Raw genomic sequence first — 25,005 nt, forward strand, 5'->3', positions numbered from 1 at the left:
AAATTGACAACAATCATCATCATCATATTAATAATAATAATAATCTCAATCTCAAAGCAATAATAATATTAGCAAGATCCTAGGCATGATACTAACAAGATTAATAACAAACCCTAGCATGTCACTAAACAATAAAAATTAAAGCTTTATCCCTAACATGATACTAACATGGTACTAACATGGTATAAGAAAGAATAGGAAGCATCATAGAAACATGCATGATATTAGAAATCTTAGTTATTACCTTAAACATGATAGTAGGAATCATAAAGACATCCTAAATTCCTAACATGATACTAGGAATCAAAATAATTAAAGTATGATTTCTATATCAAAATAATAACAATTAAATTACTTACTTGGATGTCTCGTATCTCTTTCTTATAACAAAATACACACGTTAGTAACTTCAAGGAAAATAATAAACAAACAATTAAATTAAATAATTGAAATAGGGATTTGGGACCAAACCCTCAGAAATTATCAACCTTTGCAACTTCGAACTTGGCTAGGTGTGTCTAGAACTAATGTATGTCGAATTTTGTAAGAGGGAAGGTTAGAAAAAGAATAAAGAGAGAATAAGCTTCTAGCTTTTAGAGAGAGAATAGAGAAAGATGATGATTGTTGATAAAAATGTCTAAAACGGGAAGATACGACCCCTATTTATAGAAAAATAGCCCGGAAACAAATCAAGTCCTACTCGGAATAAAACTGACATCTGTCATCAGGCGACAGACGACAGGATTAGCGCCAAGCGACAGATGTTAGCGCCAGGCGACAGACTTTGTCCTTTGGCGCTAATTAAAAGATAAAACGCGTTTGTACGCGGAATCCTCTTCTTAATATGATTAAGCAGCAAATTCCGTGTTTATCAAATTAAAATCAGGTTTATCATAAAACGCTTATTTTATTCCAAATAAAACTCTTTAAAATATAATTATCAATCCTAATACTATTAGAATTAAAAAGAACCTTTTACATATTCTAGAAGATTAAAATCAATCCTAATAACTTTAGGAATAATAATTAATAGGCCCTCCTCTAGATCATCGGGCCGCATATAAAATTCATTTCGGGCCAAATCTAATTTAATCCATAACTTCCTCATAATTCATCGGAATCGGGCTTATAATATATCGTTGGAAAACTCTTTTCGAGCCCGATCCCTACACTATTATTGGACCTTTATCATGGACCAAACTAAATTGGACTGACTATTTTCTTAAATAGAGTAAGAAAAGAAATGTTTTCAAAAACAGAAAGAGAGATATTTTAATAAAAACATCCACATCACTAGACTTTTCACACTTTCACCTTGTTTGATAATCAAATGACGTGAAAGGTATTCATCACTGGGTTTGGTTTTGGGGAGACACATTTGGGTGTCTACACATATACATAAATTAATAAAATTATTTAAATAATGTATCCATTTTAAAAGTTGTTCAAAAAAAATATATCGATTTTTTTTTTTAAAAAAAAACAAGGGCGGCACGGTGACCGGCCCAGCCCGGCACGCCAGGCATGTGGGCCGTGACGTGCCGTGGTCTGGGGTGTACGAAATGGTGGTCCGGCACGACACGACCCGCCAAAATGCAGGCACGACACGACATGAGCCACCACTAGGCACGACAAGGCATGGCCCGCGGTGGCCCGACACGGCACGATGTCCACCTCTAGTACTGAAGCTAGTGGATGAGAACATGAAGTATTTGTGAAAGTGTTTGGCCCAGCTCAAAGAAATATAGCCATTAGTCCACCCTCATGGGTTCGCCCTCCTATTAATTGTGTTAAAATTAATACTGACGTTCACTTACCAAGTGATGACAGGGTTGGTTTAAGTGTAGTGATACGAAACCATAGAGGTGAATTACTTGTAGTAACAGCTGTCTCTAGAGGGAAGACTCTTAATGCAGAATATGCAGAAGCTAGAGCTATAAAATATGGGGTGCAACTTGCCAGAAAGGATGGGGTATCACAACATATGGGTGGAGAGTGATGCAAAGAATATGGTACAGGCAATACGAAGACAAGTTCAAGGCGTAACTCTGACCCACTTAGTCTATGAGGATGTTAGACAACATGAATCACATGATAGCTTATCTTTCGAGTCTTTTAATATTTCTTTTGTTAAGAGGGCACTTAACACTGTCGCTCATATGGTTGCTATTTGCTAGATGGGAGACGGGTAGTAATTCGGAAAGTGTTTGTATTGGTACCTTTTCGCAAGGGATCATTACCTTAGCGGAGCTTGATTTGATTTATTAAAATGCTCGGCTTAACCTCTTTAAAAAAAAAAAAAAAAAAACGCAGTATAACCATGATGGGTGACTGGCGTAATATTAAGATTATTTGAGTGATGATGTGGCGTCTTAAAATGTTGGGAAGGTGACGCGACGCAATATAAAATGGCTTACGTGACACGTTGACATTTTTAGAAACGGTATAGATGACGGTGATTATCGAATAACTGAATGAGAAAGGCAGTTTTGTTTGGAGTATTGTTTATAGTTTTGGACAGTGAGTGATAAAGAGAAGAACGGGAGAGACAGCGCATATTGTGGGTTACTTGCAGTTAGAGGTTCGAATAGCGCGAAACCCTCCATTGATTTCTCCCACAGCAGCAGCAACTCACTCTCAATTGAGCAGCAATGGAGAATAAACCCAGAATGTTCGACAACTTTATGACGCTTTTTCAGCGCCGGATTTCCAGTCCTTGCTCTCCTTCCTCCTCCGATTCTCCCAATTCCATTCCCTTTCTCTCTCCTATCGCTAATTCTGTTGTCGCTCGATGTTCCAAGTAAATTGTCCTACCCTCTTCTTTCTTTTTTCTTTTTAATTATTCATTTTGATTTCTTATTATCAATTTTTGCTGATTTTGTATATTAATTTTGATTTTGTTGATTGCTATTTATGTTCAAAGTAACAACTAAAAAAATTTGTAGAATAAATTAATTACTATTGATTAGACCTGTATATCAATTTTCCCCAATTATGGAGGATTCGCCTCGTTGGATTGGTCCTGATCAGATAAATTGCTACTAGTCTGTATTTGTTTACAGGATTTTGAATATGTCTACGGAAGATTTGTGCAGTTGTTTCGATGTAGAGAACGGTGAAAGTGGCAACAAACCAATCACCTATGCTAGACATTTGTTAGAGTTTTGCTGCTACAGGGCATTTAATGTTTTGACCGCTCGTGCTGATTATTTGAGCGATAAGGAATTCCGTCGCTTGACATATGACATGATGCTTGCGTGGGAGGCTCCTGGTGTTGACGGTGAAACTTTATACAAAGTGAGACAGCAAATTGCTTGTTGATCTTTGTAAGATACCTTGGTATTATAAGTAGCATTTGTCAAGGAATTTGCATGATGGTTAATATTTTTTGAGCCGCAAAAACTTAGTGTTTGCCTTCACCATCTGGACTTACCGACCTTGTTATGTGGTAATCTTGCAGGAAAGCGCTTCTCCTAGTAGGATGCAGAGCGAAGATGATGATGGATGGTCTTTATTTTATTCAAGCTCTACTGCGACTGCTGTTCAGGTCATTCATATGGTTTCATGCCCTAAGGAGTTTGTCAATGATTGTTTATTTAATTGCTTTATGCTCGAATGATATTTGATACTTCTTTGGCTGTTTTTTTGTATTCATTTTTGTTGTCTTGTTGATTAATAGGTTGATAATGAGAAAACTGTTGGCCCTGAAGCCTTTGCACGAATAGCACCTGTACAAAATCTTTTTGATGCACTGACAAACACTTCTGGAAATAGACTTCATTTTCTTATTTATGAAAAGTACCTTCAGAGCCTTGGTAGGTGTGTTTCCGGATCTTAAACTGGTTGACATCTGCAAGTCATCTATAGTTTTTATGTTTTCTTCTACAAAATATTTTTTTGCAAACAAGTAAAGTGATTCCCTTTTTTTTTTTTGGGTATTTTATGAGCTCAAAATAATATGCTATTATTAACAATAACTACTTATTCATAACTATATGGTGCTGTCACTTATTTACATTTAACTATAATTATTAGGTTACCTTTGTTAAAGCTAACTTATTTTTCACTTGTTTATACCCTTTTTTGTTAAGCTATAATAGTTACACATACAAAGTATTAAAGCAGCAAGGGCTTTCCCATATTATTCTATAGGGGAGATTTACAAAAACTGGGATAATTTATAGTTGTGGCATTTTGGGTGATGCTATGAGGACACCTTGTATATTTTTTTTTAACAACTTTTGTTACCAGTGGCAGATCCGGGATTTGTGGAATGGGGGTACGAAATTAAGTTTGATAAACAAAAAATAAAAAAAATAAAAATAAAAATACAAAATAATATGTGGAGTGTAATCATTTTTTGCCTTCTAATTTTTAAGTTATTAATCCATTTCACTATTGTATTACTATTTGCATGTATGATACACACATCCTCCGACAACAAGGCTTATAAATGAGTAACAAATTATGGCTTTGGGTAAAAAAGGGATTAAAAAAGAGACCAGTTTGGAAGAACTATTAAACAACACCTAAGAGACCAGTTTTTGTAAATTCCAAGTCTCTTCGATTTTAACAAATACAGTAAAAGCAAACTGGTTCGTGGCTTGGGCTATCTACGTAACAGTATCTAAGAGACCGGGTATATGATACAACAAGTCTCTTTGTTATCATTTTTTTTTTCTAGAATGGGGGTACAACCGTACCTCTGTGTACCCCCCTAGATCCGCCAATGTTTGTTACCACATATGTGGTTGCATGCTCCTATTTTGGTTTGGGGGGTTGAGTCTGAGAAATATGTTGTTTTTGGGTCATATTTTGCTTATGTACATCTTAGGTGTCATCTGAGATATTCTGCTTGTGTTGTTGAGTTGAAGGAGTTCCCAAAGGAAAAATTAAAGCTCTTCTGACTTAGTAATTGATTTGTATCCCCTAAGGTGATTTCTATGCTTTAGTCTTTGGATCGCATCTCCTAAAGCTGGCTTCTCTGCCTAAACCAATTATCATATTGGTCTGTACACCTCATAATTGGAAAGGCTTAGCTAAGTCCAGGGTGCTATATACTATGTCTCATTTTTGTTCAGTTATGCTTCTACTTTTAGAGGCTCCCCCTCCTGTCATACCAAAGATGGCACTTTTTCATCCCACAGTGGTTGCCTCTTGTTCACAGATCCAACTTTCTCTACAGGGACATTTTGTGCTCGTTAGTGATTTTAGAATTTTCTTTGTATCTAGCAAACTGATAAATCTTACAGAATAAAGTCAAGGAATAGTTTTAGATTTTAAAGATAAAATGCTAATGGATATAGCCAGTGGACAAATTTATGAGATGTCAGAAAGAGGACTGTAGTTATTTGGTAAGGAGTGGTTTTATTATATTTTGTTTTGTTCTTGATGTTGACCATCTTGCGTGAGGCACCATTTGATCGTCTAAATTGTGATACCTTCAAAGCTTCTAAATTTTTATATTTAAACAAGCTTTGGGGTCCTATCCATCTCTCAATTGTATTCAACATGAGGGAAACTTTGATGGATTTCTTGTTTGTTAGATTTATGATCTAGTGTAGTTCATTGCTGCTTATGCATGATGTACTGTAGATTTTTTTGTCAGGGTTGATGGTTTGTATTTTTTTTTTATCCTTGCTGGTGCAGGAAAACGTATGGAACTTCTCATGATTTGGAACTTTGTTGGTGATCTATCTTTTGCAGGGTGATCAAGAGTGCAAAAAATGTGTCATCAGTTTTATCAAATCTTGAAATTGTTGATGGGGAGATCATTGTAGATGTTGATGGTACTGTCCCTACTCAGCCAATTCTCCAGCATATTGGAATCTCCGCATGGCCTGGTCAGTCATTTCCTTCTTGGAAAACATACCGTATAATTTGAGTTAGATGACCTTTACATGATTAGTTGGAAAATAACAGTTTACCTAGACCAGTATTTTGCCACATAGCAAACCAACAGATGTTACAGGTTGAGTTGAAACACAGCAAAGGGACTGTTAGGTGCGGGCAAAATCTATAACCGCAGTAAATTTTGAAAGCCTTTAATTAGAGGTCTGCCTAGTGGAGGCTGCTTTTTGATATGAAATGAAAGAAAAGAAGAGAGAGAAACAAACCTTCAAATCAAAGATTTTTTGCAAATCCCAACTCAAATCAACGATTTAGTAGTCCTTTTGAAGCCGAATCCCACGAACAATCGATACAACACTTTTTTGTTTTGTTTGAAAAAGAAATTAAAGCTAAAATTGAGTAATTAACCTAAATCAAAGCAAAAAATCAACTGAACATCTTGAATCAAAATTTGCAACTAATTTTTCTGGAAAAAATTGGTGTATTTTGATGGAGGAAAAATCAGTTGTTGATCTTCTTGGAGCAACGAAAATGGTGTTTTGGTACTATATTATGGTGGAGAGAATAACAGAAAATAAAGGCCTTTCTTTTGTTTTTGTTTAATTGAGGTTTTAGTTGTCATAATAAGAATTGGGTTGGGCTTTTAGTAGAAGTTGGATATGTTTTATGACGGGCTAAAAGATTGTCATTAAAAGTGTTATATTAGTGACATGATTTAAACCCCGTCATTAATGGACTGTCGTAAAAGGATCAGGTTTTTGTAGTGTATTCTAATAAATAACAAAATTAAATGCTGAGCATGCAACACAACTATGAACTATGACCATGGATTTGGTAGATTTATTGCTGAACAGATTCTAGAACGTAGGCCTCAAAAGCAAACATACCTCATCAATGATCAACTCGGAAGTAAATGGTTGACATCCTTCAACTCATTCTCACGTAACGATCTAATAAAAACAAAGATGTACTAGTTCTTTTAGTTTTTGTTTCTTTTTAGAGATAGTTAAAGAATTGACAAGTCAAATTAGGTACACTTACCTATTATTCATCAATCACAAAGACATCCAAATATAGTAACGCAATGATCAGGAAAATATGCCTCCAGATCTCTCTCAATCACTACATCAGTCAATTTCTGCCAGAATGAAGAAAACATAAGAAAATACACTATTACAATATATAATAACATAAATCAAGCATGTTACATTCACACAAATATAAACAAACCTTCCACTTGCGATCTATTTTGTAGTCCTCGTCATTAACATGGGAATAAGCCGCATTAAAAAATCGTACAATATCCACTTCTCTTTTGTAAGAAGTAATAGTCTTTTTAAGTTGAGCAGTATTCCATATTTTGAAATAAACACTTGCGAGTCCATCCCACCAATTATTGAAAGCACCTAATCGTTCCATCTGTTTTTGAACCACTGCCTCTGTATGTTTCGTCTTTTTGATAAACTTCTTAAGCTTCAAGGCAAAATCAATTTTCTCTTGAACCGTCCAAAAAAATGGATGATTAACAAGAAAATATGTCGGTACTCTCCTAGAGTAAAACAAAACACATCAGAAACAGAAATTCATTCAAGTTTATAGCCTTAGTAAACATAAACCTAATATGTAAGCATCAGCTAACACACACAACCTAAGCTTTAAAATAAAAGTGAAACATTACAAACTAACAACATATGTATTTATATACATGTGCAACTTGAAAACTAACTAAAACGATCAAGAACACCATTCTCTAACATTTTGAAACAGACGCAACCACCCATGGTTTAACACAACACCACCTTGATCATGAATGCTGATAATAAGGATAATAGTTATCTTAACACATGCATGGACAACACAATATAAAATTTGTAACATCGCAATATCTCTACGCTAGACAACATAAAAGTCAAGTTCGATATCATTCTGTCCACTCATCATACTCGAAGCAAAACCTCCTCTCATCCCTATGCAAGTTTAATGCTTTCCTTAACCATACCCGCTTTAAATTCTTATCTCATCAATTTGCAGAAATGGATAATAAGAAAACCATCATAAGACAACAACTAGAGTAGTAAAGAAACTGAAAACTTCAAAAGGAGAACTTACGATTCTCAAAAATCCTAAAATCAGAAATTGAAGAGCAAACTTACAAATCAGAAATTCAGCAAGTAAGTCTTTTATGAACTTTCTAGCGTTTAAATCGGTTATAAATGTCAAACTATATGCAATTAAATGGGTGGTGGAATCTAACAGGAACACCCAAGGAACCAAGAACAAAACTTCAATTGACTCTCACCATCAAGAATAGGTGCAAATGAAAATTAAAAATCCATCATCCAGAAAATCAATTAAGGATAAAAAAATTCATGCAATAATGGTTATGAGTTTTTCATGATGATGACGATAATGATGAAACTTACTGCATGCGGGGAATGAAATCCAAGAGTCTACTCAAGTCACTCGGAAGAATAATGACAGGAGTAGATTTTCCTACGAAAGGAAAATATAAAATATTGTTCAGTAGCTGAACAAATTGAGTCACATCTTCTTCACCTTTCTTGGACTTGTCCAAGGAGGGTAGGATCCGCCCCCTACCACCAAATGTAACGAAAGTGTTGAAAGATAAATCTCCACAAGCATAATTAGTTTTCTCATGCAAAAACATCAACCCTCTAGCCACATCCCTACAATTACAATGACCAAAAACATAATTAATAAACATATAATGTATGTGTTAGAAACATTCAATTCCTATAATGAAAAAACAAATGAAAATTCTGCATGGTACTTTACTGCTTTGAAAATTCTATGTGTAACCCTTATTGATAATATTATTTGCATGGCATCATAATTTGTCAATTTTTAGTCTTACAAATATAGTATATGCTTCTTTTTAGCTATGCATTATGAACATTTGCTCGGTAATAAACCCAATCTAATAAGAACCACTTTACAAATTCATTTAGTTTACATAATGAGAGTTATATAAGCAAACAATTTAACTTACAATGCTTGAATTCAAAGAAGATATAACTTTTATACTTGTTTTTTTCAAAAGAAAAATTAAACTCTAGCACAAGAAAATATGTAAGGATTGGTACATTGATTTAAGTAAGAGTATTGCGTATAATTTCTCATATATAAATGAAGAAAGGAATTGTTTACCTAAAGATTCTCCGGAACATCCCAGAAATATGATCCCACCACATTTCCCCCAACGAAGTCTCATCGGCAAATATGTTAGAACTCTTGAGTTTCTGATACTTGAGAGAAAAAAACTCCTCGATATAATAAACTATTTCTGTGACAAGAAGCTTCTCAGACATGTCAATGGGGTTTAATATTAAATGCTCCACATTGAGTAAGCATTCGTAGTTGCTGCACAATGTCACTAGCTCATCACATTTGTCAAAGTGATATGATGAAGCCTCCACAAAAGACTTCGGCAGCTTGCACAATTCACTTTGAATACTTCCTATGAAGCAATTCCGCCCACTTTTTTTCTCTAATATGCCATTGAAGGGAACATTGAACTACAACATTTATAAACCGAAATACATTATCATTATCAGATATAAAAGAAAACAAGACAATGCCAAAGCCAAAGCGAAAGCCATGTTCTATTCAAACAATAAAAAGCTCATTGGTAGCTAAATACGAAAACTTGAATAACATGAGCCTTAACTTCATGTAAATATTAATAATTATTTGATCTTTGTTTTGTCATATTAGATGTTCTCATAGATTCATCATAAATTTTCAGACACAAACGATTAAACTTGGTTCAAGTAAGACACAATTTTACCTATTACAAAAATATCAATATAATACTCAATACACAATTTCTCACACAATTGATACTCTTGACTCGTAATCAGGAGTCAAAAACAAGCTCAGTTTTTTAATCATCTAAGCTATGAAACAATAGATCTTAATTTCATTCCTTTGATCTAAAATGGCCTAAAGGCCCAAAACTTTTTTATCTTTTCATTTTTCTTTCTAAAATTCACAAGGAAGTATTTCTACAATCAAATCATGCAAATAACTAAATCACACACGAAAATCAATTACGAAATTTAAACTTGAATAAGTACACTCCCGTGAAATAAACAATTCAAATCTTATTTAAGCTCATATGACCATTAAAGGTCCAAAAAGCTTTGTGGGGAATAGTTTCAAGCCTTTAAAAATCCCACTAGCTTGAACCCCACTGTGATCATACACTAAAGTACGGTGGCGTCCAAAAGGGAAGAAGATAGAGCAAAAGAGTCGCCAACAAGTTTTTAAGGAACTTGTAAACCGTTCACAAGGTGAAGGTTACACCCCTTAACGATCCAAGAGATCGTCAACTCCATAAGGTCATGAACCAAATAAGGGTCCGGGGATGATGGTACAAATCCAACATAAAAGAGATTGAACATGCCCTAATAATAGGCCTCTACTTTATTCTGCTCGTATTCATGTGTGCTTTCTGACTAACATACAATCAATAGGATTAACCCTAAACCTGTTTAATCTATGTTGGTTGAATTTAATGTACAAACAAACTATTATTGGCGATCACTTGAATATATCACAATTAACCTAACAAGATTATTAATTATCTTATTAAGCGTGATTGCAAATACGAATTTCCTTTAACCTGCTATAAAAGGTGATCAAGCAATAACAATATAAAATAATATGCATATCAAGCAACATAATAAATAATCAACATTATTAATAAGAATATTACTAATCATAATTATAAACATTAGAAAGAACATAGAAAGCATCATACTTTAAATCATACTTAATATTAAAGATACCCTAGACATGATACTAGGAATCAAAATAACGATCTAAGCATGATATCTACATCATAATATCAATTAAACCATTAAAATACTTACTTGAATGCCTCGTACCTCTTTCTAATTACAAAATACACACGTTAGTAACTTCAAGAAAAATAATAATCAAAACAATTAAATTAAATAATTGAAATAGAGATTTGGGACCAAACCCTCAGAAATTAAAACCTTTCACGTCTAGGGCGAAGGCAACTTCGAATATGGCTAGGTGTATCAAGATCTTGTGAATGCGGAATTTTGTATTAAAGAGCAAAGTTTAGAAAGAATGCTAAAAGATCAATGATTCATAAAGTAATTGTTGACGATTGATGATTGTGAATGATGAATGAAAAGAATTAATGAACGATTTGATGAATAAAAAGAGTTGGTGAATGATAGATGTAGATGATGATTGAATATTAATAATCCGTCCTTAATGAATAATTTTGTGAATGAAGAGAGTTGATTATTGGTAATTGATAAAGTGATTGTTGATGAATGAAACCGGAGTTTTTGATACGATATTTATAGAGAAAAACATCCAAAAAAGATAATTTATCAAAACAGAGTCTAAAGACCGCAAAACCACCTTGGCGCCAGCTGGCTCATTGGCGCCATGACTAGTGGCTAGCGCCAGGCGCCAATGGCTGGCGTCTGGCGCCAATCCTGATTCCACGCCAATCCTGATTCCAGGCGCCTTGAAATTCGGTTTATGGGTTCTTTTCTCTCTTTGTTAGTTTCTTCGATAATCTTGTTGGTGGTGTTTCATCGCTGTCGTTGATGGATTTGCTGCGAGTTGTTGTCACGATTGTCGTTGGGGTCTATGCTTTCTTTTCTTCGGTGGTGATTGAAGGAAGTTGAGTGTGTTTTGGTTCAATATCACTTCCCACATTCTTGATCTGGTATAATTCTCATGTTATCAATTCTTGCTAGCTTGGTGATTTACTGTTTTTGGTGTATATTTGGTTGTTGAATGTTGCATGGGTTAATTACAATGGGATTGTTTCAAAGTAGTGTGATGGTGATATTTTGATTGATTGTTGATTTTTGGGTGTTGGTGTGTTGAAGTTTTCCTGAAATTTCCCTGAAATTGTTTCCCTGAATTGCTCTGAATTGTTTCCCTGACTTGTTTCTCTGAATTTTGTTCCTGAATTCTCTTCTTCCTGATATTTCTATTTCTCTTATGAGATTTGATTCTCTTTATTCTGATATTTTCTCTGATAATTTTTCAGATCCTTTATGATCATTTTCCTTCTATTTTTCAGCCTCTAAACACATTCTCTTCCAGATTCTTTCTCCTCTTATTTTCCATTTACATTGGAGCTATAGTGTATGTGTTGTTATATTGGTGGAGATAGGTTTGGTTGATGGTACATGGGTGTATCGTGAGATTGGTGGTCACACAGTTGGTGTATTTTGAAAGTTTGGTTGTTTATGGCTGGTTTGGAGGATTGATATGGTTTGGTCATCTATTAAATCAATTTGATGGTCTATTGATGATAATTGTGTGATTAAATTGATTGAATTGATGATGGCATGTTGTTTGTTTTAGATTGGATTGATCTCCCAAGATAGCAAACTTAATTGCATGTTAGTTCTAGTTTGACAAGGGATTGTGAATTAGAATTTATATATTTGATTGCATTTTGGGTAAATTTCTTCTATGCACCTAGTCAATGAGGGATCTAGGCTAGGAATTTGAGAGATTGCTCTTGATGGTAATTAATTCCCATTTTAATTCTTTCTTTGCATGATTGATTATCAAATCGATTCCCATTAACTTGTTAATTGTTCAAAGTGGATCTTTGCCCCTAGTAGACTTTGTAATATCTTGATCTTTATATGTGTGTTAGTGTAGTTGTAGTGTCCACTATCCATAAACCGACTTCGGCGTAGCTTAAGCATTAGATCGAGAACAATCCAACATTACCGTTCCTTGTGGTTCGACTCCGAACTTACCACTAGACTTGTTTAGGGGTTAGTTTTAGGATTTATAAATTTATTTGATTGAGTGTGGAATGTGCGACCGTTCTAACGCCCCGTCAAAATGAAGGGTTGGACGCCAAACCGGATTTTAACGCGTTTTCGAAAATCTGATAACTTTACTGTAGTGGAAGATAAAATAATATAATTTCAGTCGAAAATGCTATTTGATCTTGATTAAAACTCTGAAGAATCCTAATTGAATTAAGATGATAAAACCTTCTAGAATGTTCTAGAAGACCAAAACCATTCCTAATTACATTAGGAATGATAAATCATATTAGGCCCTCCCCTAGATCATCGGGCCGTACTTAAAACTCAAACCGGGCCCAGTTTAGTAAATTGGCCATAAATTCCTCAATATTCATCGGAATTGGGCTTATAATATATCGTTGGAAAGGTCTTTGCAAGCCCCATCCAACTACACCACTATTGGACCCATATCATGGACCAACAAAACTGGATTGGCTGTTTTCTTAAAATAAAGTTTTCAAAAACAGAGAGAAGAGAAAGGAAAATAAAACTTTCCGCAACAGTAGACCTTTCCACACTTTCGTTTCATTCGATTATGATTCGACGTGAAAGACACTCATCACTGGGTTTGGTTTTGGGGAGACACAAATGGGTGTCTACAAGCTTCATTTCTTTTCCTTTCTAATAATATGCAAGAATTCTGTAGGTACATCATAAAAGTATCTAAGAGAGATGCATGTTCAACTATTGCACATATATATAGTACACACCAAATAAAACAAAGACCTATACACGTGTCCCTTTTCCAACTCTCTCTTCACTTCTCATCAACACTATCTATTCATGTGGCTATCCCCAAGTTAAATGTTCAATGAACATTATACTTTTGTTGACTCGAGTGCAACCCTTCCCACCTCACTTTTTTTTCCTTTTTCCTCCTCACCATATTATTTTTTCCCTTCGTTCACACTTTTTTTTTCCAATCTCTTGCTTCCCTTCACTCTTTGCTCAATTCACTAACCTTGACACCTTCGAGCATGTCTACATTTCTTCCGTCGATCATCTCAATATGCTCAAACACGATATTCATCTTCAATTTCATGCTCTTATTTGTGTCTACCATAAAACCCTAAAAATTTAAGAATTGATGGTGATTTGGGCAAATTAACAGGTTGTTTTTATTGGGATGTTGTGATCAATTGGACTTTGAGATTTTTAAGCTACTGTTGTTTGCGAAAATTTGGTTTTTGAGGGTGTTTACCTACTACCTGCTAGGTATGTGACCAATAAGGCTTTGATAAATTAAATCTTAAAAAACTCAATTTCATGGATTTGAATTGAACAATATGGTAGATATTAACATAGTTACATAGTCATATGTAGCTCCCTTGAACCACGTGTCTATATTAGAAATTTGGAACAAATTTTATGATATTATGTCCCTTTGTATTGCAGCTTAGTGCCAACAAATTAGGTTCGTTTACTCTTTCTTGCTCATGTAACTACCATGACTTACTTTCATTTTAAGTTATCATTGCAAACTAATTCCTTAAAACAGATTTCTGCCTTTTTTTGGGGACCATTTGTGATCAACTCGTGTTTTAAGAACTAGGTTTTTTAGTCTTTTACCTATAATAATCCCATATAGGTATTTTAATTTATCCGAAGTACACATATAAAGCAAACTACTAAAACTATGAAAAACTTACCTCTCGAGGTTGCCACTCAGGTAAGATAGTACTAGTTCCACCATCCTCTCTGATTTCCATGTCACTATTTCACAAAGAAGGAAAAAAGTTTATTTTAAATTTTTATAAAAGAACATTAAAATAATGTAAAGTATTATAACTAACCTAATAGATTTCAAAGCTTCCTTGAGGTTTTCTTCCATAACCTTTGTGACATTTTCTACATTCTTCATCTTTTCTTTTTTTTTTGCCTCATTTTATTTTGAGTATCTTCAGCTTTCTTTTTCTCCCTCTCCTCAGCCTCAATTAGCTTTTTTGCTTCATCTAGAAAAAATTTAAATTGATCGTTAAAAGGTAAATATTATGTAACTTTTTTTATTAGTGAAAATTTAAATATTTTATTCATCATACCTCTTGCCAATTTTTCAGCTTCTATTTCTTTTGTTATCTTGGTGATAGAACACTCAAGGGCATGTTTCAATTCTGGTTCAATTTGTGGCTTGTTCAAACCTATAGTACAAGCAACAAGGGCATCATCTAACATCCCTCTCTTGAACTTTCCAGCCCTACATAAACAAATAAGTTAACATTATTTTCTTTATTTAATTAAAAAAAAAATCATTACTCATGGAATTGAAAAGGTGAAAATATTGAAATATGCCCAAATATATAGTAGGATTCTGCATTTTGGAATTCATAATCATCTCCTTGCAACGATCTGCATCTACAAAGAGCTTCAAACGCCTCTACAACAATAAATTTAATGGGATTAAATATATGATATATCTAACAAATTTAAGAAATAACAAAAAAAAAAAAAAAAAAAGCGTAACTTACTATCATAATCTGTGTCATTGAATGTATCACAGTAACAATGAGCAAGTAGCTCAAGTAAAGAACAAACGTTATCTACATTTTCCATCTTGCGAACTTCTTTATTAATCAGATCAATTGCTTTATGATACGATTTAGCATTTTTCAGTGATTCAATAATCGGTAGAACAATACTCATCCTCAGTGAATCCCCCATGTTTGATCTGCAGAGACAAAATTAATTAAATTGTACAGAGAAGAGAGCATATTTGACAAATTGGTGTATAAATTTTATCTTCTTCAATTTTTTTTAACTTCGCCACCTTAAAACTATCAATTTTTTCAAGAATATAAAGTCTAGAAATTCACATGAATTTGGGATTTTTTTAAAGTTGTTTGATTTGCAATGTTGGGAAGTAACTTCCCATATAAATTCCTATTTACCTAGGGCAAACTAGGTAATTGAATTCCTACATTTTGTGGGAAGTAAAAATTCCTAGGATTTTCTACTTTCCCCATTCCACCATTTTTTTTGGTTAACCAAACAACTATCCCTAGTTACAATCCCTACGATTTTCCAATTCCCATATTTTCTTATGCCAACCAAACATCACCTAAATTATATCAATATTTCATTTCCATGATCCCAAACTATTTGAAAATTTACTTTTCCTGGTTTCCTCATTCTCTCGTTTCTGATTCTGTTTCCGCATCCGTTTCCATTTCCTGATTCTGTGCAACTTAGATTATCAAATTAAACTTCAAATGTAACATAAAAATGTTTCTCGCTTAAGAATATCTGCGTAAATTTGGGCCTTTTTTACCAACAACAAAAAAAATGAATATCTAAGTAAAGTTGTACAATAGTTAAATTCTAGCAATGACATTGCTAGTTATAATATTTCATAACTTGAGTTATTAAAACCGAATAGTTCAATAATCCACTTTAAAAGAACCCTAAATTGAATATACTGACAATTAAAATAACAATAAACCCTACATTGTGATATTGATATTCGATTATTAAAAATAAAAATCTTACCTCAGATGCTGCTACAAGGGACGAGCGAGCGCTCAGAAGCCGCTTCAATGGAGAATTCAGAGTACCATTCAATGGAGAGAGAGAGGCGCAGTGTAATAGTGAAAAGCTCCAAACTTCTTCTGGCTTAATATCATCAACATAAAAGGTGCACACAGCAAAACTCTAGCAACAAAATCACTCGTTATAAACTTTCATAATTTCAGTAAAATATTTCAATAATCCACTTTAGAAGAACCCTAAATTGAGTATACTGACATTTAAAATATACATATATACCCTAAATTGTGAAATTAATATTACACACCCAAAAAAAACAAAAAAAAAACCCTCACCTAAGGAGCTGCCTCGTTGATGGGCAAAAATCTCAGGAGCCACTTTAACGGAGAATTTAGGAGGAGAGAAAGCTCAGAAACCGCTTTAATGGAGGTTTTAGAGTAGCATCAATGGAGGAGAAAGAAAGAGGCTCAGCATAAAAGTGGAACAGGGAAGAAAAGTGAAAAGGCAGGAAGAAGAGTATTTGATATGCATATAATGTGAATCATAAGATCTAAACATTATCAGCGGTCAAGGATCATTCTTGTTTTTTTTTTTTGACGGGAGGATATTCTTATTTCAAACAAGGTAAATAAGGATTATTTTGACATCCATATTGGCTATAAATAGTGGTGTCAAATTGGGTAATCATATAAAGTTTGGGTTAATCCGTAATGGGTCGGATAATAACGGGTCATTTTATTCTAATAGGGAAAATTAAGTCGGGTCGAGCTTGATTAAAATCAAGTCAAATTAAGAGCTCTTAATTGAACGTACTGTAACAAAACATTAGTGAATCGTAAACGGCGCCCACAAATTTATCACAATCGGTCACAATATTTAGTGAACTTCTAATTATATCCTTTGTCTTCCTCCCTCTCCTAACACAACCACCACCACCCATCACAACCTCTTTCGGCTACCCTCTCCTCGAGGTATGATTTGAGCCCTTTTTCCAAGTTTGTGATTTGCACCATCTCCATCACCGCCAACATGACGCATAGTCATTATTGTAGATATTCATTAATATTAAACATAGTAATAACCAACATTGTAAATATAATAAACATAAAACCCAACATTATTAACTATTAACTACCAAAAATTGAATTTTTATAAACATTATTCTAATTATATCAACTTAAAAACCAAAATTATATTATTTAATTTCCTAGATATATTTTTATTTAATATTAACTTAAAATTAATAAATATTCAACTGAAATCATGGTCAAGCCGTCCATAACTCAGCACGAAAGAAAAAAAAAGGAAAATAAAAACACAAAGGTAGAGGAGGTGAAACTTGATCGTGAACCGACAGGTGAGGAGGTGAAACAAGCACTTTTCTAGATGCACCCTAATAAAGCTCCCGGAGATGGTATGCACGCTCTTTTCTTTCAGAAATTTTGGCATATTATAGTTAACGGTGTTGTGCATTTTGTGAAGGAATGGTGGAGAGGGAATGTGGATATTGAGAATATAAATAGGACGTGCATTGTGTTGATTCCAAAATGTAATGATCCTAAATTTATGGGTGAATTTAGGCCGATTAGTCTTTGCAATGTACTCTACAAAATTATTTCGAAGACCTTGGCAAATAAATTAAAACCCTTCCTTGACTCTATCATCTCTATTAATCAGAGTGCTTTTAGATTGATCTCGGATAATGCTTTGGTGGCTTTTGAGATCTTCCATGCTATGAAACGGAGGGGGGAAGGGAAAAATGGCAATGTAGCTCTGAAATTGGATATGAGTACAGCATATGATCGGGTGGAGTGGACTTTTTTGGAGAGAATGATGTTGAAGATGGGATTTAGTGTCGGATGGGTTCAAAAAATTATGGGTTGCCTTTCAAGTGTTTCTTTCTCGTTTAAGATAAATGGGAAGATTTCGGGGTCTGTTATTCTGACTAGAGGCCTTCGTCAAGGTGATCCGATATCCCCGTATCTTTTGCTGCTATGTGCTAACGTATTTTCTACTCTGATTGCAAATGCAGAAAGACATGGGTTGATTCATGGTGCTAGAGTTTGTAGAGGGGCACCTCGGGTTTCTCATCTTTTCTTTGCTGATGATAGCATTCTATTTGTCACGGGCCGGAAAGGAAATTCTGATTAAAGCCGTCGCACAAGCCATTCCGACTTATATGATGAGTGTGTTCCGTATGCCGGATGGTTTGCTAGATGATATTCATGCTCTTATTGCCCGATTTTGGTGGGGGTCCACAAATGCTACTCGTAAGATGCATTGGCACAGTTGGGATTCTATGTGTATGCCTAAATCGATGGGAGGGCTGGGGTTCCGTGATCTCAAGTCTTTCAATCAAGCTTTGCTGGCAAAACAGGCATGGAGATTGCATAATGATACAAATTCTCTACTGCACTCGGTGTTGAAGGCCAGGTACTATAAAAATGATGATTTTTTGGAATAAAAAATAGGTTACGACCCGAGCTATACTTGGAGTAGTATCTGGGGTGCTGAACCTCTGTTACTAGAGGGTTTAAAATGGAGGGTGGGCAATGGGCAGAGCATCCGGGTATGGGAAGAGGCGTGGCTGCCAAGTGATAGTGCATCAATCACTACGTGAAAAAAGGAATTTGGCACCGGTTCAAACCCGGCCTAAGAACCGGTGCCTATGTGGGGGGGTGCCAAAAAGGGTTATTAAAAGGCACCGGTTTGAACCGGTGCCAAAACTTGTAATTGGCACCGGTTAACCGGTGCCAAAAATGGCCAAAAAAAATAATTTCGTTGTTTTTGGCACCGGTTAACCGGTGCCAAAAAATATAATTTTTTTTTTTTTTTGTTTTTTCCACTTAAAAATTAATTAGTCTAAATACATAACAACATTAAAACGTAATATAAATCGATTAAAACATCATCAATATCTTAGAATATTGCAACATCAATATCATCGAAAATTTGCAAATTTACAATACATAATAAAAAAAAATTACAACATATAAATACAAAAAAAAAATTACGATATAAATTTTTTAAAAAAATTACAATATTGTTAATCAAAAAAAAAAAAAAACAAAAACACCAGTATCTTGCTTCTTCGATTTCATATATGAATCTGCACCAATTATTAAAAAAAAAAAAAAAAAAAAAAAAAAAAAAAAAACATTAATACAATTAAGCTTCGAAAAAAAAACCCAGAATTTAATCCCAAAAATTGAAAAAAAAATTCAAACCCAATCTGAAAAACCAAAACCCAGAAACCCAATTTGAAAAACCAAAACGCAAAAACAAAAATCCAGAAACCCAATCTGATTTTAATCGAACAAAACCCAGAAAACAAAAAAAATTGAAAGAGAAGTGAAACAAAAACCCAGAAACGCAAAAAAATTGAAACAAAAAACCCGTTGAAACCCAGAAACGCAAAAAAATTGATACAAAAAACCCTTAATGTTGTTGTTGTTGTTGTTACGGTGGTGAAACCCTTGTTGTTGCGGTGGTGTTGTTGTTGTTGTTGCGGTGGTGCTGTTGTTCTTGTTGCGGTGGTATTGTTGCGGTGGTGGTGTTGTTCTTGTTGCGGTGGTGTTGTTGCGGTGGTGGTGTTGTTCTTGTTGCAGTGGTGTTGTTGTTATTGTTGTAGAGAAAGAGAAGTGAATGGGACGGAGAGATCGAGGAGAGAGAAGGGAGAGGAGAGGAGAGGAGAGGAGAGAGGAGAGGAGAGAGTGAAAGAGGTGGATTGAGAGGAGAGAGAGGAGCAAGATGCGCTTTAGGGTTTTAAGGAGAGATAAGGCCGGTTTTTTTTTTAAAAAATAATTAAAAGGTTCGGTTCACAAAGGCACCGGTTCAAACCGGTGGCCTTTATGTTTTAGGCACCGGTTTGAAGTGAACCGGTGCCTTTTACCTTCCCACCAATTTTGTAGCCTATTTTTGGCACCGGTTTGGACTGAACTGGTGCCAATTAGGGGGTGCCTTTTTGATATTTTCTACTAGTGAATTGTGCCAACTCCGAACATAAATGCGGACCCTAATCTTCGTGTCTCAGACTTAATTGATTTTGACAATGTGAGATGGAATGAGGAACTCATCAGGAGTATTTTTTTGGAGGATGAATGTGAGCTAATTTTGGATTTACCCCTGTCAGAATTTTGGTCTGCTGATCAGAGATATTGGTGGCCTACGAAGAATGTGTGCTACACTGTCAAATCAGGCTACCTACTTGCAAGGCTTGGGAAGCAACGTGCATGGTCTTTGTCTCATGGGGTCCTTGAAGAGGAACTATGGAAGAGAGTATGGGGAGTCAAGGGTCCTCTTAAATTGCAACATTTTGTGTGGAGAGGGTGTAAAGGGAGTCTTGGGGTCAAGGAGAGGCTGTGGGTTCGTCACATTGTTAATGACAGCATTTGCCAAGGGTGTGGGGCTGCTACAGAGACCATCAATCATGCTCTTTTTGACTGTCTTGATGCAACAATTATTTGGTCGTATAGTGCTTTCCAGGACCTGTTAGCTTATGCCCCTAATTCCTCATTTTGTGATCGTTTTTTGTGGGTGGCAAATAGACTGAGCAAAAACGAACTGAGTCTCTTCTGTATGCTGTGTGGGGCTGCTTGGTTTTGTAGAAATGCAAGAGTGCATAATGAACTTGTGGCTGATCCGAGTGGTGTTGCTGCAAATTTCACCAAGATGCTTAATGATTATAAGGAGTATGCGGAAAGGGTGTTTAGGCCAGCTGGGTCATGTGATGTTGCTCCCCTTGGGACGTGGCGTCTTCCTGCTGCAGGCAACATTAAGGTGAATTTCGATGCCCATCTCGCTGCAAATAATATAATTGGTTTGGGTGTGGTGTTGCGGGATGAGGCGGGGAGCATTATTGCAGCAGCTGTTAAACGTATGAAGGCACGATGGAGTGTTGAACAGGCTGAAGTAGCTGCTGCCAGGTGGGGGATGCAGATTGCAAAGCAGTTGGGACACTTGAGGATCGAGCTTGAATGTGACGCAGCTAATGTAGTGAACATCATCAACAAAAATGATATGGGGTACTCAACCTTAATGCTTTTCTATGAGGATATTAGGAGATTGAAAGAAGTTTTTTTATTTCTTTAAATGTAGTCATGTCCGTAGATCGGGTAATACCTTAGCACACTTGATTGCTAGACATAGTACAAGTGAATCTCCGTATGTATGGTTTAACGATTTCCCCCAAACCTTTCTTACTTTGGCGGAAATTGATATAATTTAATAAAATTGCCCGACTAACGGTTTCTTCAAAAAAAAAAAAAAAAAAAGTAGAGGAAGCTGATGTGGCACATGAAGGGCAATTCCGTCCGGACACTATTCATTTGCTAATGCTCCGCAATATAAAGGGTAGAAAAATACAAGTAAATGAAATAATAAAAAGTCTTAGGGTTTCATTCATCTCACCGTTTAATCAAAAGTCCCCAATTTCCTAATTCTCTCTGAAATAATTTATCAGGTCGATTGTAGCATATGTTTGATGAATTTGTGTATTCGATGATTGTTTTGATGTGAAATTATGGATTATAAAATTAATTAATTCTTCGGTTGTTTGATTTTATGTGATGTGATAATCTAGAAAAATCATGATGAGTGGGTGATGTTTATGTTTGATGTTAATTTGAATTTTATGTGATGTAATAAACTAGTTGTGTTTGTGTTATGATTAGGGGAAAAAATGGGACGGAGGAGAAGAGGTGGTGGGTCAACTCAAAGGAAGTGGCAGAGTATCGAACAAGGAATGGAAAGAAAGATTCTGGTGCGGTCATTGAACAATATTGAAGATAAGGTACAATACCAAAACGAAGATGGTAATATGGTTGAAGAAATCTTTAGACGAGAAGAATTCCACATAGTGGATCTGAAGCTGGACAAAATATATCATAATTGTTTACCATCACTGCGAAGGGCTGCGGAGGTTGGTGAAATGGTGGCTTTGGGTCAGTCCATCTTCATCTTTGGTGGTCAGAATGAAATATCATCACCCCTACCCGATTCTCAATTGAATTATTACGTGGGCGCGTCTCGCTTACATTTTGGTGTTGGTGTTGGTGTTGGTGAGACGTGGGGCTCAGCTCCGATCAATGATCCTAATGAATACAACTACACCTGCCTTAATGGGGATGTCTACTGTATTGGAAATGTCCTTGCTCCAAAGGTTCTTCATGTCGATACCACCAATGGTGTGCCCCATGGCCCCTGGAAGTCGCTTGGCCCTTTGCCTTCCAAACTGGTGGATTGTAGTCCATCTATGCCAGTGATTCCGGACCCTACCAACAATCGCATTCTAATTCACTTGAATGACGGTCAGCTTTCCTCGTCTTCCCTCTATGCCTTTTATCCTCCCACTCATGGTACTTGTGCTGGTACATGGAAATGTCTAGACTCCAATGTCTCTGATTGGGACAGAGTACAGGATGCTGCACTTCTTGATGGTGTCCTCTATCTTCATGCCCATAAACTTCGCAATCTTGTTCATGCATATGAGGTTGCCACCGCAAAGTGGTTTGACGTGCAGTGGTCCACTCGGGTTATTGAAAAAGATTTCTCTGTAGATGATTGTACCTTCAGGTTTGATTCGCTGTTTTGTCTAGACGACACCAACAAAATCTTGTGCTTGGCCGTTTACTCGCCTGTAGTGCCGATTGTTCCAGGTGGTGATCGATGTGATCGTAGCTTACCTACCAACACCACTCTTCTCTTCTTCAAGTTTAAAGCGGAGCGTTGTGGTTCCACCATAACCCTCACTCCCCTTTATACCCGCTCATATGAAATTTTATCCACTTACCAAGTGCTTGACTTCCTCCCGCTTTAGTGAGTACCCTCATCCCTCTTCTCAACTCTCTCTTATATGCATAAATTGATTGTTTCTTTTCATATTCTCTTTGGCTTGTTGACCTTGTGCTGTTGCAAATTCATGTTCATTGTTGCTAAAACGTGATTGTACATGCTCTATAATTTAATTTGAAGATTTGTTTGATTTTTATGTATCGCCTTTAATTTTCATAGAAATTCAAAAAACTTCCATCTTTATACCTATCCATGGATTATACCTCCATTAATCTTCAATTTCTTTTTTCTCCTTTATTCTTAGATAATCCTTCCTGCCTCCCTTATTTTTTCCCCTTATTGTCCCATCTTCTCTAAACAAAGCTCTTCTATGTGCAATTGATGCATGATAAAAAATTGTATGTAACTTGCAATTATTGCATTGATCTATGTCAACTTAGACAAGTTTAGATGAGGACAGTCATTCTGAATGACTATTTTCATCTAATTATGGTTAGCTAGCTAGTAGCTTCGATTAGAGCTTCATCTGTTTTTACAATCTCTGGTGTGCTTTGCCATGAGGAGCAGGTTTCAGCTATCTTTTTCCTTAATCGTTTAAAAACTCTATTACCTATTGAATCCTCGTGGTGCAATTTGAAAGTTATGTGTCAGCTATAGCACCCTTTTACTTTAGTTGTATCAAGAGTGGGGGTTATATTGGGGAAGAAATATCTAATTGAATAACCTATCTACCTATACATTACTTAGTTCTGTTACCTATTGGATATTTGTGGTGAACTCGAAACTCATGTCAGCTGTTGGATTCTTTTACTTCCGCTGTATCTGGAGTGGAGACGATTATTATAGAGAAGGGAGGTTGAAGGGAATACACGGCCTCAGATAAACGAGCAGGCTGTATACGTGTATTCATTCCATATAATTTCTAGTCAAAGATTATGGCTGTTCGAAATGTAGAGGCATATGGTTGAGAAATTGCTCAACAAAAAGTCAACCCCTAGGCATAGTTGCATTGCTCAGCATTTATTCTATTTAGTTGTTCAAACATTCTGGTTTCTTGTTGATTGTCATTGTTATGTTTCCTCGGCGTTGTGGTGCAACAGGGTTGAGACATTTGATGGTAGTTGAAGCTAACTAGATGATTTTTAACATGTTACAGGGTAGTTCTTGATGATCAGTAGCTCCTGTCACCTGCATTTTGTGCACATAGTGTTAATGCTGCTGGACTGTGAAAGGGCGTTAGTTGTGCTTTTTGGCTTTTGTTCTGCCTTGAGCTTTTTATATGAGCAAGATCAGAGTTTCTTTAGGCTAATGTTATTTAGTTAAGTTTATTTATATATCATTTGTGTCACTGGGCGTGCATTAAGTACTCTAATGGTTATGGGTCTATGTTGTTTAATAGTATCAGGGAACTTTGGGATTTGGCTCATTATTGGTAATTAGTTTCGGCTTGCTACACTAAATTAAGCTTTGGCAGTTTGGCTCCACTTCCAGTTTAATAAAATGGACTTTAGTTATTGATTGAAAAATGTCATCGTTATATACACTATTTACATACAACTGAAACCTATTTATATAAAAAATCTACCTATAATCTGATTCAAAGCAACTGTTTGGCCGGCTTGGGGCAAGCTTACTTTAAGAGCATCATATAGCCATATATAGGTAAAAATGAAATTATCAAACATAATCAGATCGATTTAGAAATTGCTATCATTATGTTCTCTATTTACATGCAGAGTAGATTTGAATCTATTTATTATATAAAAAAAATATCTATAATCTGGTTCAAAGTAGTTGTTTGGCCGGCTTGCATGTAGGAGCAATAAATTAAGGTTTGCAGATCCCTAGAATAAAAAAGGTAATAAGAGTAGACGAATTTCAAAGTACTTCCTCCGTTTTTTATTATCTGCAACAATTACTAAAATTGGGTGTTTCGTATTATTTGCAACAAAGCTATTTCTTTCCTAATATAGTAACTTTTTTATGGTAAAATGACTAAAATACCCTCATTTAAAAATTATTAACACATAAT

At 35.3% G+C, this 25,005-nt stretch overlaps 1 protein-coding gene across 10 annotated transcripts; it reads left to right on the forward strand.

Annotated features, from left to right (window-relative positions):
* Positions 1-2,431: 2,431 nt before the first annotated feature.
* Positions 2,432-24,499, forward strand: LOC110714988. 10 transcript variants are annotated; one of them, XM_021893545.1, is made up of 7 exons: positions 2,432-2,800; positions 3,063-3,297; positions 3,461-3,559; positions 3,680-3,819; positions 5,707-5,843; positions 20,314-21,205; positions 21,854-22,067. In XM_021893545.1, exons 1-7 carry the CDS (start codon positions 2,652-2,654, stop codon positions 21,963-21,965), a joined length of 1,764 nt encoding a protein of 587 aa, XP_021749237.1. In that variant the 5' UTR covers positions 2,432-2,651; the 3' UTR covers positions 21,966-22,067. The 10 variants fall into 10 exon arrangements, with proteins under 10 accessions (XP_021749237.1, XP_021749233.1, XP_021749234.1 ...); XM_021893541.1 differs by lacking the exon at positions 20,314-21,205 and adding an exon at positions 24,130-24,499 and having other exon boundaries at positions 2,463-2,800; positions 21,854-22,997; XM_021893542.1 differs by lacking the exon at positions 20,314-21,205 and adding an exon at positions 24,130-24,499 and having other exon boundaries at positions 2,463-2,800; positions 3,461-3,547; positions 21,854-22,997.
* Positions 24,500-25,005: the final 506 nt, after the last annotated feature.

The sequence above is a fragment of the Chenopodium quinoa genome, unplaced genomic scaffold (assembly GCF_001683475.1).
Source record: "Chenopodium quinoa cultivar QQ74 unplaced genomic scaffold, ASM168347v1, whole genome shotgun sequence".
Lineage (NCBI taxonomy): Eukaryota > Viridiplantae > Streptophyta > Magnoliopsida > Caryophyllales > Amaranthaceae > Chenopodium > Chenopodium quinoa.